This window comes from Gracilinanus agilis, chromosome 3 (genome assembly GCF_016433145.1).
Source record: "Gracilinanus agilis isolate LMUSP501 chromosome 3, AgileGrace, whole genome shotgun sequence".
In the NCBI taxonomy this organism is placed as follows: domain Eukaryota; kingdom Metazoa; phylum Chordata; class Mammalia; order Didelphimorphia; family Didelphidae; genus Gracilinanus; species Gracilinanus agilis.
In genome coordinates, this window is record NC_058132.1 from 418752006 (window position 1) to 418773497 (window position 21492).

Sequence of the window (21492 nt, forward strand, 5' to 3'; positions counted from 1 at the left end):
AGCATAGGTAGGGCTGTTAAGGCAGGGGAAATTGGGAATCTCATAGAGCACTTCTCAGGATGGTATCAAGATGAATCAAGTCTCAGGAAACACTCAGGTAATCGGCAAATTAATCCAATAAAGGCTAGGGAGAATAGGGTTTACTGTGGTTGTCCACTATCCCAGTAAAACACCTAACTCAACCTAGTATCTTGATTGAAGATCCCTCAGTGAATTCAAGGTTAGCTCCACTTTTCCAGGATCCCAGAATAAGTCCACAGGCTAGCTGATCACTTACCAAACCTCCAGCTCCACTACTCATTCTCAAAGGCAAAGCTCAGCTTTTTCCCAGTCTGTGTACTTGCACCTGCCAACAATCCAGGTTTGGAATTTTCAGCTTCTGCCAGGTTTTGCTGAGTCTGCTTTTATACTAGTTATAATAAGTCCTTATCTACAAATTTTTAACAGTTGGGGAGCAGCCCAGCCCCCTATCCCTCTGGCTTTCTAGTAACAATCTAGCAAACTCTGTGGTGATGGTGGGCATGCCCACAGAAAAGGCTCTTGAGTGCCCTCTCTGACACATGTGCCATAGGTTCACCACTACAGATATAGACAGTCCTCCACCCTTCAGGAATTATATCTTCATATGAGGAGATAACACATGGAAGGTATTAGCTCTAAGTCAGGTGGAAAGGTCCCATAGTCTTTAAGGTACAGTGGAAAAGCAGATGGAATGCTTCCTTAATGTTATGTCCATTAATAAAATCATATCTATTTCTGATATTGAACCATTTGCAGTGTCGAGGAGCTCGATGAGAAGAACTTTCTTTTGGGGCATCTGGGTGGCTCAGTGGATTCAGAACCAGGCCTAGAGACAGATGGGAAGCCCTAGGTTCAAATCTGGCCTCAGACACTTCCCAGCTATGTGACCCTGGGCAAGTCACTTAACCCCCATTGTCTAGTCCTTACTGCTCTTCTGCCTTGGAACCAATAAACGATATTGATTCTAAGATGGAAGGTAAAGGTTTTTTTAAAAAATTCTTTTCTGGGTCTTCAATAGATGTAGCACAGTTGTCAGGTCTGAATAGAGATAATGGTCAAAGTGGTGGTAGTTTAAGCTGCCTGGCACATTTTGACTTTTGTCTCAAGGGGTATCCCATTGCTGACTAACCTGCCTGTGAGTGGTAATGCAGTGATGAAGCACAATTTTGGTTCTTGTGTTTCTTGGAACTTTACATTCTATTATCTTTTCAATAAAAAGGCTTGTAATGCAAAAGGGTGAATATTAGCCCTGCAAAACCTTACTGCAGAGTTTCTGACAGTTGAAAAGGGTTTAGAATCCTGAGGTTAGACTGTTGACCCTGGAGACTCGATGAGAGTAGGATGGTCAACTGAGCTCTATCTTTGGACTGAAAACCTGGCCTATATTCTGCAGCTTTTCTCTTAAAATTTGTTAGCTTAACTGTTTCCTTTGGATCTCCCTAACCTCCACTAGTCCCAATCATCATTTTCCCTTCCTGAATTTCTGTGAATTTTTGAAAGGAGGGTGGATCTGGGTGGTATCTTTCAAACTTGGTAGATTTAGTTTCCCTGTAGTCAAATAGGGCTTACCCTTGTTACAAATTATCTCTTGAATCATTGTATCCAACTTTCCTAACCCCATAGGCTACAAAACCTCTTCAGGCTGTTAGGCAGGTCCTTTTTCAGTCTCACATTCCTGTATCCCTCCCCCACTTGAAGCTTTCTCTAGGCGGCTGTTAGAGTTACCTTGTACTCCTCCATCCCTTCCAATCAACCCTAAAACTCAATAAACCTTGTTTGTCACTTAATCAAACCTTTTGTTAGTTCATTAGTTGATTGATAAGAGAGGGAGAAAGGGAGAAAGGAATAATATTGTCTCTGGGTCCTGAAGGGATTTGGAGGCATCCATTTTGGAGGAAGTGTAATCTCAATACTTTCTCTGAACTCTTCCTTTGTGAACCTGAGAAACTGACTAGAAAGCCCTCTAGTCAGTTTCAAGCCATTCTTGGCTGGCCCTAACCTTTGTCTGTAGAAGTGCCCTTCCTACTTGAAGGGCTCAGTCTCTTTCCCTTTAGTGTCTCTGTCTCAAACCTGTGTCCCAGTCTTTGTCTCCCAGGCTGTAGCTGCTTGCCCAAAATATCTCATCCTCTCCCTTGCAACTCTTTATACCTCCGTGTTTATATTCCCTAAACTCAGTCATTCCCTTACTTCTCCTACCACCTCAATCTACCACCTTCACCATTGTACCTTTGTTATCCGTTTTACTGCCTTAGGGATCCACAAATCCCTATCCACAGTGCCTTATCCCTATCCAAACTATCTTTAGTCCCTTACCTGCCTTATCCCCTATTACAACCTTACTTTGCCTTAATTTCCCTATTACATCTAGCCTATTCCCTTATTACAACCAGTTTATTACCTTACTAAGATTTATCCCCTTATAACAGGCTTTAGAAGGAATTAGAAAACAAGAATATGCTTTCGGCTTCTTAATCATTATTAAATATCTATTTTAATGGTAAAATACAGAAAAAATTGTTAACAAAAAGCCATGCTTGATTAGTCGTTAGGCACAGATGTTCTTTTTACTATTATAATTTTTAAGGATCACTAAGTCAACTACTCTAGAATATCCATGAAAGAACGCTTTCCATTCTCTTGACACTGGTGATACAAAAGTATAAAATTGAAACATATTTTTGGACACAGCCAATGCCTAGATTTGTTTTGCCTGAGTATGTTTAATTTTTACAAGCAATACATTTTCTTTTGGTTTTGTTGGGGAGGGAGTGGTCATAATGTACCTCTAAAAACACAAGAGCAGAAGGAAGTTCAGAAGGAGATAGAGGGAATCTTTAGAAGTAACCTTTAGAAGTAACATGCTGAATTTATGATACATCTTTTTAAAAGCTACAATCCTTTTTTTCTCTTTTGTATATGGAAATGTTTGATATTTCTCATTCAGTATAACAAGAAATTTTGGAAATGAATTAACTTTTTAAAAGGAGTGTTGAGCAGGTAATTTCTTAAGCACTGGAAATATTTTGAATTATTAGACCATGTGTTTATCTTCCAAATTTTAGTAGGATTTTATTAGAAGATCTTTTAACTTAGAGTTATTTTTGTCAAGTTCTGTGATTAAAAGTACACATATGGGGATGTAAGAAGGCTTCCCAAATGAGATTTATCAGTTTTTACCCTAACCCATAATTGTCACACTTGGGATATGGAAAAAAATAAAAAGATGATAAGTTCTTACAATTATATATTGTCATTGTGCATTGCAGATAGTGTCTTGTAAATCTCTTTTAAAAATGTGATTATGCATAAGTTAATAAAACATAATCATAGTCTATGTATTCATTTAATAATTTTCAGAGAGTAAGTACTGGGATTCTTAAAGCATTTGGCAATTCCACTGAAAAATTGGATGAAGAACTGAAAAAGAAAATTAAAGGTATTGTTTGGTTTCCAAAACTGAAATACTAAAGTTCCTTTTTATTTTTTAGTTCTTTTTTTAGATGCTAGGTTGCTATAGCATTTTTTTGAAGTATATTTTTATATATGGAACCTTTCATTCAGTGAAGCAGTTCAGATATGGATATATCAGAATAAAGAAATTATGTGTAATAATATATATACATTTTAGGAAAGTTAAACTTGTAGCTATCCTCATTTTGCCTGTTTTATGGCATTGAAAGCATTAGGAATTGCTTTAATGATGATTTCTTTTTTCACCTCTTGAGTGTAAAGGAGGAAAGGAGAAAATGGCATTTGGCTTATATTTGGCAGTATTTTTTGTAAAAAGGAGTACTGCCTTTAAAAGCTTAGCTCATATGCCACATCCTACTCTTGTATGTCCTTTGGGTATATTTCATATTAATTTTTTCTGTGTCTGTACTGCTCTTGAGATAGTATAATAAGTTTTTTTGGGGTTAGGAATGCTTTCCTTCTTAAAATATTAAAAAAAATTTTAGTAACAAAATTCCACTTGAGTTTTCTGAAGTTATATTATCCAAACTGTCATCTTCTTTTCCCTCTCCCAGAGCTGGCTAGCAATTCAATCTGGATTATACATGTATTACCACACAAAACATGTTTCCATTATTATTCATTTTTGTGAGTAATCTTATAAAACCAGACCTCTAAAACATATACCCAAATAAACAAGTGGTAAATCATATGCTTCCATCTGCAGGAAATTCTTTGCTTTTTGTTGTAGTATCCCTAGAGTCTGACACAGTGCCAGATACAACATAGGTGTTTTTTCAATTGAATTGAAGGAAGTATATATATTCCCATGATGCATTTTTATTACTATAGTGTAATTAAATAAATTTAGTTAGTAAGCCAAATTTACTACCCTCAAATATCAAAATTTCCCATGTAATTCCTCTCTAAGAACATAGATTCATAGAATTTTAGAGATATTAGCCATTTTTGAGATGAAGCAATTGAGGCCCAAGAGTGATTGTGGTTTGTTTAAGGTCATACTGCTAAATGACAGAAGAACAGTGATAAGAGTATATTTCTCCTGATTACTAGTTCTCCCTGATTGACTATACCACATTTCCACTTGAAGCTGTTGTTATATTCCTCACAACATATTGTGTGTTCCTAGAACAACTTTAGCTCTATCAGAGGTTGAGTTAGGTTTGAAAGTTTCTTGATTGAGGATCCTAAACTTAACGACTGATGTACCAGCTAATTCATTATTTTTTTTCACCTGCTTAATTAATTTTTTAATAGTTATTTTGTTAAACCCTTTTTTATAGAGCATGAAAGAAAAAAGTCAATACCAAGCTTTGTGGATCGAATATTTGGTGGAGAGCTAACTAGTACAATCATGTGTGAGGAATGTAAAACTGTAAGTAGGTTGTTTATGACCAGATTTATTCAATATATAAAATGTGTTAAAATTTTTACTTTAACTTCCAAACTCTGTTATCATAATAATATTTGTTCAGTTATGTATGATATTGTGCCTATATAAAGCTAATTTTAAACATTCTTGGCCCTACTGTGAATAAGCATCTTCTAGTTAAGTGGTTATATTTCCTTCCATTAATTCATACTTGCAGCTAGATGTTACAGTGATAATATGATAGAACAACATATCTTGATAATGTACTTTAATTTTAATTAGTATTAATTGAATATTGATACTATATTTTAAAATTATATTTCTACCTGAAATATTTTTGTTCCATGTAATTTGTTGGCTGTGTAATAATAATCTCAATTACAGCAAAATTTATTTAGAGCATTAAAAATATTTTTAGGCAATGCAGGCATTCTAAATAAAGTAGAGTAGTACTAGGTTTGGAGTCAAGGCTGAGCTCAAATTTGGCCTCAGTCACTAATTAGCTTTGTGACACTGAGCAAATCACTTAACTTTTTTTTGCCTCAGTTTCCTTATCTGTAAAATAGGTAATAATTAACAGGATTGTAGTGAAGACCAAATGAGATAATTTGAAAGTGCTTAAGCACTGCACCTGGTACTTAATAGTTTCTGTATAAATACTTATTCTCTCCCCCCATCTCTTTTAAAATAAACAAACTTCTTGCTTCAAGTAATATTTTCTTTACCTTTAAAAAGTATTTTTGGTGTTTGGTTAAGGTCTCGTTGGTTCACGAATCTTTCCTTGATTTGTCTCTCCCTGTTTTAGATGATCAGGTAAGACTATTGATTTTAATTTGTCTAAAATTTTTATCATTAGACCTGTGGAATAAAGAATTTAAAATATTTATTGCATTTATATTTAAAATATTGCTTTTTGATATTAACTTGCTTAAAGACTGACAAATGTTATTTGCAAAACCTCCTAAAAATAGCTGAAAAGTATGGACTAAATTCTATTTTAGAGGGCAAATGTGTCTATAAGTCTTGAAAATAGTTCATTTCTTATATTTCATAATCATAATGGATTTGCTGAGACTATTTTTAAGTATCATGTTATAACTTAAGTATTAAGAATAGCACTATTAAATTGGTTTTTTTATACAATATGATAGAGAAGTCTAATCTTTAATACATTTATTTTGTTCTTTTCTGGTAAATGTTGGATACAAAGTTATTACAATAGAAGAGAGACTTGATTTCATAAATGGATAACGCAATTGCAAATTAACTTAGAAACTCATTTCCTCATAATAGACATTGAAACCACACTGACATTAATTCCATTTTGAAACAAACTCCCTTTTGAAACTGTCATTTACCAACCGAAAAAGAAATTATTACTATGCTATATTTACTCGCACACAATACAACTGTGAATGCTTTATTTAGATATTTCTTAGTTACCCAGCAAGTCTAATATATATTATATACCTGTTTTAATGCCATCAACCCTTTTTCCTTTTTTATTTTTTTCTAATAATTTTTATTCTAATTTAATATTTTAGGAAAGCATTATTAAATTATAACAGATATTTAGTCAAAATTACGTTCTTTGGAAAATATTGTTACTAATGTTAAAAATTTATATTCTGTTTTAAGAGTGGTAAAAAAAGCATAAATGATAAAAATATCAGAAAAACAAAAGAAGATGATGGTAAAGACAGCGAGGAAGAGAAAGATAATAATAGTTATACGAAGGAAAAGAATACTATTCCTTCTTATACAAGTAAGCACTGGCAGAAAAAAGCAAAGAAGCAAGCCAAAAAGCAGGCAAAGGTTAGTAATCGTAAAGAATGGTTTTCTACACTGTATTTTATAATGTGCTGTGTGGTTTATATTTAAATTTAAATCCAGTTAAATTAATTTGGGGGAGTAGTTGTTTCACTTGTAAGTGATTAGTTATTTTTGGAGTTTGACTTATGGTAACATTTTAAAATTGCCATTTCTCTGCCTCAAGCATTTTTTTTTATATTTTTTTGATTTATATCACTTGTTAGCTTTATAGTACTAATAATATTTAAAAATTATAACAAATGTATCCAAAGCTTTCTGGTGTTTTAGGCAATACAGGTATTCTATAGTAAATTGGGCTCTGATTATCTTTATTTCTCCATTTCCTAGAAGTAGATTGTATTTTAAAATTGATTATTCTTGATACATGCTTTATTTAGTTAAGTTTCTGTTATTTGGCTTTTGCTGACATATTAAAAGAAGCACTAGAATGAGAGTCAGAAGATCTAGGTTTGAATCCTTATTGAGATACTTACTAATGGTGATTATAGACAAGTCACTTTTTCTCACTTTCCTTCATCCATACAACAGGGCACATAGAGTGCCTGTCTCACAGGGTTGTTCTAAATAAAGCTTTTTGCAAACCTGGGGAATGATACAGAAGTTATTTTTGTGTTATTATTTTTGTAGTTATCTTAACTCATTTATGTCCAACACAGAATTCATCATTCTTTCTAAATCCTCTCCACCTCTACCTTCCTTGTTACTGTAGAAGATAACACCATCTTCTCAGGCACCCAGGCTCAGAAATTGGAACTTTAATTCTGGATTCAAACTGGATTCCTCATTTTCTCTTACATTCTCAAATCCAAACTATTGGCAAGGCTTGGCAGTTTCATTTCTGCAGCATCTCTCAAGTACATCCCTTCTCTCCTTTGACATCACTTTTGTTGGGACCCTCATCACCTCACACCTTTATAGATAAATATATAGAGAGATAGCTAGCTAGCTATATAGATATATTATTTGTATATATTTATATATAGATATGTAATATATAATACAAATATATAATATAAGTATATTTTCATAAGCCCTTCAGAATTGTCCTGGAATATTGTATTACCGTGAGTAGCTAAGTCTTTTAGTTGATCATTCTGTAGAATTGCTGTTACTCTGAACAATGTCTCCTGGTTCTGCTTATTTAACTCTCTGTATCAGTTTATGGAGGTTTGTTCAGCTTTTTCTAAAATCATCTTGCTTATCATTTCTTAGAATACAATAATATTCCATCACCATTATGTACCACAGTTTGTTCAGCTATTTCCCAATTGATGGGTATCCCTTTCAATTTTCAGTTCTTTGCCACTGCAAACTTCTATAAATATTTTTATACAAGAGCCTTTGCCCTTTTAAAAAAAATATTTTGGGAATACACACCTAGTTGTTATATTAATGGATCTAAGGTTATGTACAGTTTAACCTTTTGGGCATTGTTCTAAATTGCCCTTCAGAATGATTAGATAAGTTCACAACTCCACCAATAATGCATTAGTATCTCAATTTTGCCATATCCCACCCAACATTTATCATTTTTCTTTACCATCATATTAGCCAACCTGATAGGTGTGAGGTGAGATGTGAGATGTTTTAATTTGCATTTCTGTAATCAATAGTAATTTAAAACTTTTTTATGTGATTATTGACAGCTTTAATTTCTATATCTGAAAATTGCTTATTCATATTCTTTGACCATTTGTCAATTGGGGAATGACTTGGATTCTTATAAATTTGACTTAGTTCTTTATCTATTTGAGAAATGATACTTTTACCAGATAAATTTGTTAAACAATTTTTTTCTAGTTGTGTTGTTTCCCTTCTAATATTGGTGTTATTGGTTTTGTTTGTACAAAAACTAAGAATAATCAAAATTATTCATTTTATACCTCAGAATATTTTCTATCTCTTTTTTGTTCATAAATTCTTCCCTTTTCCATAGGTGACAAGTAGACTATCCTATGTTTTTCTAATTTCTTATAGTATCACCCTGTATGTCTAAATCATATACCCATCTTGGCATAGGGTATGAGATAATATTGGTCTATACCTAGTTTCTGCCATACCATTTACCAGTTTTTCTAGCAGTTTTTGCCAGATAGTGAGTTCTTATCCACAAAGCCAGGATCTTTGGATTTTTTAAATACTAGATTGCTAAGGTCATTTACTCCTGCCTATTATGTATCTAATCTATCCATTGATCCACCATTCTATTTCTTAGCCAGTATCACACTGTTTTGATGATTAGTGCTTTATAGTACAGTTTGAGATCTGGTGCTGCTAGGCCACTTTCCTTCACTTTTTTTTCTTCATTAATTCCCTTGCTATTTTTGCCCTTTTATTGCCCGTCTTCCAGATGAACTTCATTATTACTTTTTTTCCAGTTCTGTAAAGGGCTGCCTGCCCATTAGCAGTTAATAATCTTCCAATTCTTTAGATCTGACTTTGTGTTTTGTAATTGTGTTCATATAATTTCTGTGTTTGTCTTGGTAAGTAGATTCCCAGGTATTTTATATTGTCTAAAGTTTTTTTAAATGGAATTTTGTTTTCTATCTCTTATTACTGGGTTTTGTTGGTAATATAGAAATGATGATATATGTGGGTTTATTTTGTATCCTGCAACTTTGCTAAAGTTACTATTTCAAGCAGTTTTTTAGTTGATTGTCTAAGATTCTTATTATATCATCCATAAAGAATGATATCTTAATTTCCTTATTGCTTACTTTCATTCCTTCATTTTTTTCCTTGTTTTATTGCTAAAGCTAGTGTTCTAGTACAATATTAAATAATAGTGATGACAATGGATATCCTTGCTTCACCCAAAATGATAGTTGCTGATGGTTTTAGGTAGTGTCTATCTAAATAGATACTACTTATTTTAAGAAGAGGCCAATTTATTCCTGTGCTTTCTAGTGATTTTAATAGGAATGGGTGTTGTATTTTGTTGAAGGCTTTTTTGGACGTTTCAGATAACCATGTGATTTATGTTCGTTTTGTTATTGATATGGTTAAATATGTTGATAGTTTTCCTAATAGTAAACTAACCTTGCATTCTTGGTATAAATCTCATCTGGTCATAATAAATAATACTTGTGATATATTGCTGTAGTCTCTAGTATTTTATTTGAAGTGTGTGTGTGTGTGTTTGCTCTTCCTAGCTTAGGTATTAGCATGGTATTTGTGTTAAAGAAGGAATTTGATAGGACTCCTTCTTTGCCTGTTTTGCCAAATTCTTTATATAGTATTGGTGTTAATTGTTCTTTAAATACTTGTTAGAATTCACTTTTGAATACATCTAGCCCTGGGGATTTTTTATTTTTTCTTCTTTTTTTTATTCTCATCATTTTTAATTCCTTCTTTCTTATTGTATAAGATACTTCTCTTTTTTTTTAACATTTAATATTTATTTTTTAGAAAAGTTAACATGGTTACATGATTCATGCTCTTACTTTCCTCTTCGTGCCGCCCCCCCCCCTCCCCCATAGCTGATGTTCATTTCTTCTGGTTTTAACATGTGTCATTGATCAAAACCTATTTCCAAATTGTTGATAGTTGCATTGGTGTGGTAGTTTCGAGTACATCCCCTGGGGATTTTTTCTTAGGGAGTTCATGGATGGTTTGTTCATTTCTTTTTCTGAGATAGGATTATTCAGGTATTCGATTTCATTTTTTGTTAACCTAGGCAATTTGTATAAGTAGCTCGTCAAACTGTAAAAATATATGTGTATATTGAAGAGGGTTTGACCTGATGTGAATATCTGTCAACTCCCCTTTCAATACTGTACTTTTACTAAAGACAGCAGAGGACGTTTCTCTGGAATGTTGGATGTCCAGAGAATGGGAGCCAGCCCTGGATGCTAAAGGGAAGGCTTTCCTATTTGGAGAGGGTGGTGATAACGTTGGTTGATCAAACAGGGACCCTCTCCCTACAGAAACCTCCCCATGGCCAATGTCAGCACCGCAGGGGGTCTTGCTAAAAATGGAGTCTGTGCAAAGCAGCTGCTCAAACCTCTTTCCCCTCTTTGCCTCGTGTAATGACTTCTCCTTGACCTGACTGTAAATTGGCTTATTTTGTAGATGAACAAGCAAAAGCTGGAGAAGAAGGGAGAGGATAGAAGAATCAAGGGGGTGGTAGGTTTGAGGGAAGAAGAGACCTTATTTGGGTTTCTTGTTTCTTCAGCTGAGCCAAGGTGGCTCTGCTCCAACTTAACTATCCTCTTCTTATCTAATTAAAGTCTCTCTCCTACCTTAACCAGTGGCAAGTGTCCTTTTTGGGAAGGTCAAGGGATAGAAAGGATCTTCAGGGTGACCCCCTAAAGTAAGGGATCAGTCCCTTCTCAACAGCTGTAGTTGTTCATTCTTCCTCTAACAGAGGCTCTCAAACTATAGGAACCTTCTTTCTCTTCTGAGCAAGGGAAAATGGAGGCAAGGCTTTTCCACAGGTGGGAATCTAGAGCTCCGGGACTTTGTTCCTCACTGGACAGAGTTAAGAGGGCAAAGACCTTTCAGTTAACAGTTTTTCCCATAATCCTCTTCTCTTACTCCAACTGTCACTGTCCCTCCCGTCACATTCCAACCACTGTCTGCATCCATCTCAGTGGACCGAAGTGCCAAAACCTTCATTCCATTTTCCTTTCCACAGTATTCATCCATTTTACTTAGATTGTCAGATTTATTGGCATACAATTGGGTAACATGGCTCTTAATTATTGTTTTAATTTCTTCATTGGTGGTGAGTTCATCCTTTTTGATACTGGTTATTTGATTTTCTTCTTTCCTTCTTTTAATCAATTTAATCAGTGTTTTGCTTATTTTATCTGTTTTTTCATAAAGTCTTATAAGTTCAATGATGTCCTTTCAGTTTTATTAATTTCTTCTTTCAATGATGTCCTTTCAGTTTTATTAATTTCTCCTTTGATTTTTTAGAATTTCCAATTTGGTCTTTAGTGGGGATTTGTAATTTTTTCTTTTTAAGTTGCAGGCCCAATTCATTGCCCAATTCATTGACCTGCTTTTGCTCTATTTTATTGAGAAAATTTAGAGTTATAAATTTCCCTCTAAGTACTACTTTGGCTGTATCCCATAAATTTTGCTGTATTGTCTTCTCATCTGTCTTTATCCTTAATGAATTATTGTTTCTATAAATTGTTTTTCTCATCCGTCCCTTTGTTAGAATTAGAGCACTTATTATCCAGTTACTTTTAAATTTGTCTTTCTATGGACTCTTATTGACTATCATTTGTATTGTGTTATGATACGAAACGGATGCATTTATTATTTCTGCTTTGGGAAGGATTGTCAGAACAGTGTCAGCCTTTGCTGCTACTAAGCTGCCATCTTGACTCTGTGCCTTTTTCTACATTTGGTTGCGAAGTTTTTATGCCCTAAAACATGGTCAATTTTTGTGTAGGTATCATGTATTGCGAAGAAGAAGGTGTATTCTCTCTATCCCCATTTATTTTTCTCCAGAGAAATATTAAATCTAACTCTTCTGAGATTTCATTCACCTTCTTAACTTCTTTCTTTCTTGTTACTTTTTGGTTAAATTTATCTACTTCTGAGAGGGGAAAATCAAAGTCACCCACTAGTTTAGTTTTACTTTTTATTTCCTCCTGTAGCTTGTTTAATTTCTCCTTTAAAATTTTGGAGGCTATATCATTTGGTGCATATGTGCTTAGTATTGACATTACTTCATTATTTATGGTGCCTTTTATCAAGTTATAATTTTCCTTATCTTTTAAAATTGGATCTATTTTTGTATTAGCTGTGTCTAAGATATAATAAGGCATAATAAATCCTGCTATAACCCTACTCTGTTTCTAGGGTTTAGAGTTTTAACCCACTCTGCTATTTGTTTCTGTTTGGTGGGTGAGTTCATCCCATTCACATTTACAATTATGATTATTATTAATTGCGCATACCCCTCCATCATATTTTCTCTTTTTGATTCTGCTCTTAGCTCCTTTCACTCTGTCTCTCCTAACAAATGTTTTGCTTTTAAGCATAGACCTCACACTTTCTCCTCCCTTCTGTAACCTCCTCTTTCCCTATTCTTATACCCCTCCATCTTCTCTATAGGATAAGATCAGATTCTAATCCCAAATAGATATGGTTGTTATTCCTTCTCTGAGCCAGTTCTGTTGAGAGTAGTAGTAGTAAGCTCATCACCACCTTCCTTTTCCCCTCCACTGTAATACTTTTTTTATACATTTTCAGATGACATAATTTACCCTGTTCTGCCTCTCCCTTCCCTTTTTTCTCAGTGCAATGCTCTTTTTTCAGAATCAATTTTTTAAATATCTCATCTAAAACATCTAACTCCTATACCCTCTATGTATATTTCTTCTACCTGTTCTTATAATCATAGAATTTTTAAAGTTACAAATATCATCTTTCCATTTGAAATATAAAACTTATGACCTTACTAAATCTCTTAAATTTTCTCTTGTTTACCTTTTTATGCTTCTCTTGAATCTTGTATTTGAACATCAAATTTTCTGTTTAGGTCTGGTCTTTTCATCAGGAATATTTGGAATTCTTCTGTTTTATTAAATGACTGTTTTTTTCCCCTGAAAGAATATATTGTTTTGCTGGGTAGGTGATTCTTGGTTGTAAACCTATTTCTTTTGCCTTCCTGAATATTATATTTCAAGACTTCTGATCCTTTAATGTGGAAGATGCTAAGTCTTGTGTAATCCAGACTATGACTCTTATGATCTTTGTTTTTATTCTGGTTTCATTCAATATTTTTTTCTGGTTTCATTCAATATTTCATTCAGTAGTTTTCTTTGATAATTTCTTGTCATTAAAATTTTTTTTTAAAATCATTCAGGTAGTCTGGTAATTCTTAAATTAAATCTCTTGGTTCTATTTTCCAGGTCATTTATTTTCCCAATGAGATATTTTATATTTGTCTATTTTTTCATTCCTTTGATTGTTTTATTGTTTCTTGATGTCTCATGAAGTCGTTAACATCTACTTACCCAATTCTAATTTTTAAGGAATTATTTTCTTCTGTGAGCTTTTGGACCACCTCCTTTTCCATTTGGCCAATTCTACTTTTATGGAACTCTTTTCTTCATGTGATTTTTTTTTTTTTTGGTACCTTTTCAATTTAGGCAATTTTGCTTTTTAAGGTATTATTTTCTTCTTATATTGCTTTCATTTCTCTTCCCCATTTTTCTTCTGCCTACCTTAATTTGATTTTTGGAATCCTTTTTTGAGCTCTTCCAGATACTAAGACCATTTAATATTTTTCTTTGTAGTTTTGTATGTAGCTGCTTTGATCTCTTTGTCTTCATAATAATTTTTTTTTCAATTTCTAAAAAATTGCTCATTTTCCCAGCCTTTTCCTTGACTTTTATTTTTACCTTAAAGGTGGGTTCTGTTCTCAGGGTCAAGGGGATACTCTCTTAAATTTCAGTTTTTCCTTACTACTACTACCCTCGGCTCTAGTTCCATATTTCAGCAAGTTTCAATTCTTCTAGCTGGGAGCTTTAGTAAGAGGGAAAATTTAGGTATTTATAGATATATATTTAAAGTGTGGCCGCCAGGAATCAACAATTCAGGTTGATTCCATAATTAAATCAGACCCAAATCAGCATTGGGTTAAGGCAAGTTTATTTACAATCTGGAAGGTAAAGAGTAGGAATAAAGAGTAAGGGAGAGGCTAGTCCAGGCCAAAGGCCTGGACGGAGAGAGAAGGTTAAAAGGCTAAATAAATGAAGCTGTAAGCCACAAGGCCCAACAGCCAGATAGGCAGAGTTTGGAAGTGGCCCAGCTAGGCCAAGGAAGTCAGCCTAACTTACCCACGTGACAATACAGAGTGTAAGCATTCTGTGGTCTCAGGAGATCCTTCAGCACCAAGTTCGAGAAGGCAACTGCCTCAACAGGAAGTCAGTAACATACTTAAAGAGATAGTGTCCTTTGTCACTTCCTGTGGGTCCACCTCTAATTCAAATGGACAAATGGCAGTCTCTACATTGATTTGGACTGCCCAAAGAGCAGTCCCCTGTTCTTGATTTGTTACTTATTGTCACGTGTGGGTAACTCTTTCCTCCCCACTAAGGAAAATGAGGATTACATCATTTCTACGCCTAGGATGGGTAGATTTTTGACTGTGAATGGGCTAGATTTAATTCCATTTACACACTTTAAAAGCCTGATTCTGATTCAATCTCCCCCTGGACCTGCTGATGGTTTGCAGGGCTCAGAGCACTGTGAGCTACCATATGCTGGAAGGCCTCACTTTGGTCTTGGGCTGGTGCTCAGGGCTTCACTCTGGAGTTATACTAGCCCGTCACTCTGCAGGCTGCCCATCTTTATTATTGCAGTACCCTGCTGGTGGGCGGGCCTGCCTCAAGTCTGTCCTCGCCCCATTTCACTCTCCACTTAGCTGATTTTCCTAAAGTCTGATGATGTCTCTCCCAACAAATCATTTCCCCACTCAATAAATTTTTGTGCTTTCCCATTGTCTCCAGGATCAAATACAAAATGCTATTTGGCATTTAAAGCCCTTTGTAACCTAGCCTCTTCCTACCTTTCTAGTCTTTATATTTACATGCCTCCCATTCCTAGAATGCTTTCTTTCCTCTGCTCTCACTGCTAAGCTTCCTGGCTTCTTTTTGAGACCCAATTAAAATTCCTCCTTTACACATATGGTATTTACTCCATCTCTTTTTAAATTTCTTACTGTACATACCCCAGTGCTGAGCAGAGTTTAGGCATCCAGTGACTACTTGTTGATTGGCTTTCTGGGTCTGGGTGGTTCCAAAAATAAAAGTACTGTTTAGAGTTTATTAACTTACTTCCATTTTATGTTTTTTGCTTTTTTGTTTGTAAAGGATCAGGACTATAGTTCTAGATGCTGATTTACCTTTATTAAAATTTTCTTTTCCTTATTAATCAGCTTTACTTATTTTTGTCTTTTGTCACACTTACGCTTTGTTTCACAGAACCAACGAAGGCAACAAAAAATTCAAGAAAAAACTATTCAGTTAAATAATATCTGTACCAATGAAAATCCTGAAGAACATCAACACATTAATAAAACTTTACCAGAAGAAGAAACAGATGATGACTCCAACAGCTTTTCACAAGAGGAAGAAAAATCTAAAGAGTGTTGCTTAAATCAAAAAGATATAAGTGACAAAGAGAATCCCATGGAAGCTTTGCCAGAAAATGCAAATTATACAGAAGAGGATATAAAAAATGTAAATGATTCAGATGACACTAGTGTTTCTTTATCCATTGAATGTGCCAGTAAGTTAAATGGTATATATCTCAAGGAAGAGAGTGAAGAAGAGGACCTTGCCAGTGATTTTAAAAATCTCAAGTTGGATACACTTCAACCTGATGAAATAAATATGGAGATTTTGAATGACAGTTATCCTGTTGGGACAAAGATCTACGAAGTAGTAAATGAAATTCCAGAAACTGCTTTTTGTACCCTAGCTAACAGGGAAGCTATGGATATTGATGAATGTTCAATCTATCATTGTTTATATCAGTTTACTAGTAATGAGAAACTGCAAGGTTCAAACAAACTGCTTTGTGATGTTTGTACACAGAGGCAGCATAGTGGACCAAAGACAAATATTAAAGGTAATATTTTCCCTTATTAAGTTTTTTAAAATCTTGTCTTTTTTTAAAATGAATTTCCATAGTGAACAAAAGGTCCCTTCTTCATTTTATGTGCCTTTCATTTACTTATTCTCGCTGACATCTGGCTTCACCCAGAAAATGGCACCTCTGGTTATTTTCTAGAGTTCTGACTATATTTTCACTCATACCTCCTGATTTACTGGTTCCTTAATGGGGCAGTTGGATACTGCTTGTTTCCTCACTACTACTTCTAGACTCCCTATGCTGCCATAACTCAGTAACCTTTTTAATTCTCCATTTAAGTTATGGTAGCAATTTTGTACTGACCTTTGGGTCATTTTCTCTTTCTTAGCAAGTTCAACACCTGTCTTTTCCTCCCCACAGCCTGCTCTTATACTAAGAGATTTCGATATCTATTTGAACATTTCCTATTTTAGTTGCAAATTAAAGCGATTTGCCAGGTCTCCCTTCTTAATATCTCTTGATTTTCTTCTTTCTCTAATAATGAGGTAAACTTTGGTATTACTGACCTTTGCAAGTAGCCTTGATTCCAACCCCTACTTCCTTTTCACATTTTCCATTTCTTCTATTTACTGGTTGCTTCTTTGCTGCTTTCAAATATGGACAAGTCTCTCACAACCTCGAAAAAATGTTCACTAAACCTTAGTATTACTCTTTGTCCCCTCAGATTATCAAATTATATATTTCCTTTTCCTCCCATGTCAGCCAAACTCCTAGAAAAGACTGTCTACAGTAATTTTTTCTTTTCTTTCATTTTTTGTACTCTGGCTTCTGATATCATTATTCAGTTGAAACTACTGTTAAGTTCACCAGTGATCTCTTAATCACTGTATGCTGATAGTCATTTCTCATTCCTGACATTATATGCCTTAATTCTCCACCTACTTTGCCCACTTTTTCCTCAGTAGTCTTTGTATCTGTATCTCTCCTGTCCCCTTTACTGTGGATATTTTGCAACATTCTTTCCTAGGCCCTCTTTTCCTTTCACACATTCTCTCTTGATGACCTTATATCAGTTTTCAAAGGTTTAGATCTGTATCTTCAGTCCCAGTCTTTTTACTGAACTGCAGTTACACAGCTAGACATATCACACTGGATGCCTAAGAGACATCTCAAACTCAATGTGTCTAAAATAGAACCCCCCCTGCCTTTCCCTGCTCAACTCTTCCAGACTCCTATGGGCACCAACATTCATCCAGTCTCCCAGTTTGTAGCCACAGCACTATTCCCAACCCATATCTTTTTGCCAAATTTTACTTTTCTTTCTCTGTTACAGTTTACAAATCAAACTTCCACTAGATACTCATATAGTCATCAAATTAGTTTAAGTTCTCATCATTTCTAGGCAGTGACCTCCTCATTTGATATCGTCACCTCTCTTCCCATTCCCATCCATCTTCACAGAGCTGCCAAAGTGATTTCCTTTAAAGAGCATATCTGGGGCAGCTGGGGAGCTCAGTGGATTGAGTCAGGCCTAGAGATGGGAGGTCCTAGGTTCTAACCCCCATTGCCCACCCTTACCACTCTTCCACCTAGAAGCCAATACACAGAAGTTAAGGGTTTAAAAAAATAAAGATCATATCTGACCATGCCATTTCCACATTCAGTAAACTCCAGGGGCTCCACGTAGCTTCAAATTTAAACTGCTTTGTTTATATGTCACTCACAAGCTGGCTGGTTGGAACCTATCTTCCTAGCTTTTCCTTCTCCATTCTGTGATCTAGTCAAATTGACCTTCCCTTTTTCCTTCAAAATAATACTCCATCTTATATAGACTTGCTTTTGCACTGGCTGTCTCATATGCCTGGAATATGTACTCTCTTACACATCTTACACAATCCCACTTTTCCTTCAAGATGCAGGATAAAACACTATATAGTAACTTTTAGTTTTTGTTTATTTTTCTTTGTATAGTGTGTGAGCTTGTCCTCCTCTTGAGAAGTTAGAATGTAAGCCCTTTGAAAGCAGGGACTTTGCCCTTATATTTTGATCTTTAGTACCTTAGCTTCTGGCAATATTACAGGTTTGTCAATTGGTTTTTTCTATTTTCCAGGAGACTAGGAAAATAGGTCTAGGCCAAGGCTATTGAGGGTGTGCTACACTTTGTATCTCCCTTCACATATGCCTAGAAAAAGCTGTTTTAGCAATGGATTTATTGTAAATGTGAGATGTTAAAGAAAACTGGTTTTTCTTAAATTGTTTAAGTGCTACAAAAAATGATATCTTTCACACTTGAGGTATTTTTTTTCTTTAGGTGAAAAGAAGCATGTTTACACTAATGCCAAAAAGCAAATGCTGATTTCTCAGGCTCCTCCTATTCTGACTCTTCATTTAAAAAGATTTCAACAGGTATCAGTGTTTAATATTCAATTTATTCTTGTCAATAGTCTTATCACATAAGTATTAAAAATTTGAGGAGCAGCATGGTAGAATGGAATTTTGAGCTAAGAAGACCTAGGTTCATATCCTTTTATATACTTACTAGCCGTGTGACCCTAAGTCGTTAGACTCCCTCAGAATGACCTGATGTCCTTAACTGTAAAATAAGTGGGTCAGACTTGATAGTCTCAAAGTCTTTCTGTAGCTCTGATTCAATTATTATAGTACTTTTTTACCACTTCCCATTTTTAAAAAATCTCAACCTTAAGTAAGAGAGGGAATTACTAAATATCAAAGATTGGGAAAGTTAATATTATAGGCAGGATATAAGATTTATTGGAAAACATGAATTTGATGCAACAAATCTAGAAAAACCCCCATTTACTATTGTTGTAACATTAGTTTCAAGGGAAGAAAGGTCAAGGCATTTGTTCCACAGCCAGGCTATTGCCAGTACCATATCCGAACCTGTTATTTTTCCAGCTATTCTTAAAATTTTTGCCTTTTTACAATTAATTCACAATGGAAGTTTTTTGTGTGTCATGGGAAGGTTATTAGATTTGGAGTCATGAATTTTGGCTCAAATCTCAACCCTGGCTTTTTCCCACTCATCTATAAAAGTGTCTCTGGTCTTGAATATGTAATGCTGAAATCTGTTTGAGCTACTTCACTTTCAGAGTGCCTTTTTCTCTTTGGGATTCTCTCCCCTAGTTTTATACTGGTGGAAGTTAAGACCTAGAAATGCCCATGGGCTTTTAGGTAGGAGAGGGTTACAGTTAAACAAATATTTTGGTTGTGCTGAATTATAAACCCCTATCCTAAAACTTTTAAGTTAAATCAAGAAATCCCAAGTTCAGATCCACCTTCTTAGGCATTTCACTTAAACTGAATGCCTGAGTTTTCCTTAGCATGCAAAGGTAGATAATCTCCCAGTTATCTTAGGTTGATTTTCTGACCTCTAGAGAGCCATTTTGGATGCTAATGGCTAACTTCCAAAATTAAAATCAGTTGGAAAGGATTTTAAAGATCATGTAGCCAACAACAGATGAGGAAATTTAGGACTAAGCTGAGAAAGTTAGTGACTGACTCAGTCACTCTGCTTGTTAGAGGTAAAGGTGGGACATAAGCAATAAGGGCTAGGCAATCAGGTTAGGTGACTTGCCTAGGATTATACAGGTAGGAACCTGTCTTGAAATCAGATCTGAACTCAGGTCCTACCAACTTCAGCAACCTAGCTGCCCCCAAAAATATTTCTCAAGCTTTTTGTCCCTTTTTAGGCTGGTCTGAATCTGTGCAAAGTTAACAAGCACATAAAGTTTCCAGATGTGATAGATTTGGCTCCTTTTTGTACCATAAAGTGTAAGGTAAGTAAAAATAGTCCTTATATTTAAATTTTAGCTTAAAATAACAATATTCACATAAGTATAAACTGTAGTTGTAGTTGGGGTATTTTCAAGTTAAAAAACAATACACTGAAAGTTTGTCCTAGTCGAAAAATTTAAGGGTCAGAAAGCCTCCAAAACTTTGGATAGATTCTATATAGTTATGAGGGATCCTATGTAACCCTGGTGGTGAACCTATGGCATGTGTGCCAGAAAGAACATGTGCACGTCAACCCAGCAGAGTCCTCCTCTTAGTACTAGAAAGCCAGAGGGACATAGGGTGGGGATATTCCCCTAACCCTTCTCCACATGAGCCTGAGGACATTGCTCACATGACCCGCTCTTCAAGAAAACTTATCTGATCTTGTTAAGCAGTGGAAATGTCAGTCTACCTTCTTGACTTAAAAAAACAGTAAGTGTTGGATGGACTTGGGTTTAATCTCATTTGAAATGCTTTGAAATCTTTTGATTCTTACAGAATGTTGCTGAAGGAAATACAAAAGTATTGTATTCTTTATACGGAGTTGTTGAACACAGTGGTACTATGAGGTGGGGGCATTATACTGCCTATGTGAAGACAAGAACTTCAAATAGTCATCTTTATAATCTTGTTCTTGATGGAACTAGTCCACAAGGTAAGTATCTGGAAAAATTTACTATTATTTTAATTAGGGAAAATACACCAGAATCTTAATCTTTTGTTTTAAATTTTCTTCTTGATAGAATTTGAAAATGAATCAACGAAGGGGCAGTGGTTTCATATCAGTGATACACATGTACAAGCTGTGCCTGCATCTAAGGTTTTAAATTCACAAGCTTACCTCCTGTTTTATGAGCGAATACTTAATAATTAATCTGAAAAAGAATTACCCCATAATATTTGTTTGGTTTTTAATTTAAAAGAAAAAAAAAACACAGTAAAAGACAATTTGAATCATGTCCGCATAAATTTTGAATATTCCAGAAAAAATCATGTGACCTGAAATGCTGCAGGGAAAATGCTAAACAAAATTGCAAGTGGCAAATGTTTCTGTGGTTGAGAGGAAAATAAAGATACCATTTACTGGTTTAATTTTAAGACTTTTCTATATTAGTTTGCTGTGTTGAAATCTGGTTAGATTTTAAACTTAAATTTTGGAAAATTTACACTGAATCATAAACATATTTTATCAGCATGGTGACTTACCTGCTACAAAAACTGAAAGAAGGATTAGACGAGTTATCTTGTGAAAGGTAATCTGGATTTCAGCTAGCAATAATGGAATGGAACCTTTGTTCTACTTATTAAGTTTTTGGATTTTTTATGTTCTTGAGACTTTATTTGGGGTTTTCTTGGCAAGGATACTATGTATGTTTCTTATTTCCTTCTCCATCTTATTTTATGGATGAGGAACTGAAGTAAAGGTTTAATGACTA

At 34.7% G+C, this 21492-nt stretch overlaps 1 protein-coding gene across 2 annotated transcripts in view; it reads left to right on the forward strand.

Moving 5' to 3' along the window:
* The window catches only part of USP16 (ubiquitin specific peptidase 16), a 68380-nt gene that overhangs the window by 41579 nt on the left and 5309 nt on the right, over nucleotides 1–21492 (forward strand). Inside the window, exons 10-18 of one of the 2 annotated variants that reach the window (XM_044670279.1) lie at nucleotides 3379–3457; nucleotides 4776–4867; nucleotides 5621–5677; nucleotides 6503–6679; nucleotides 15646–16294; nucleotides 18570–18664; nucleotides 19972–20058; nucleotides 20555–20711; nucleotides 20800–21154. In XM_044670279.1, the coding sequence (XP_044526214.1) occupies nucleotides 3379–3457; nucleotides 4776–4867; nucleotides 5621–5677; nucleotides 6503–6679; nucleotides 15646–16294; nucleotides 18570–18664; nucleotides 19972–20058; nucleotides 20555–20711; nucleotides 20800–20930 (1524 nt within the window). In that variant the 3' untranslated portion in view covers nucleotides 20931–21154. Of the gene's footprint in view, nucleotides 1–3378; nucleotides 3458–4775; nucleotides 4868–5620; nucleotides 5678–6502; nucleotides 6680–15645; nucleotides 16295–18569; nucleotides 18665–19971; nucleotides 20059–20554; nucleotides 20712–20799; nucleotides 21155–21492 lie in introns of those variants that run through there. The other variant, XM_044670280.1, reaches the window with a different exon arrangement.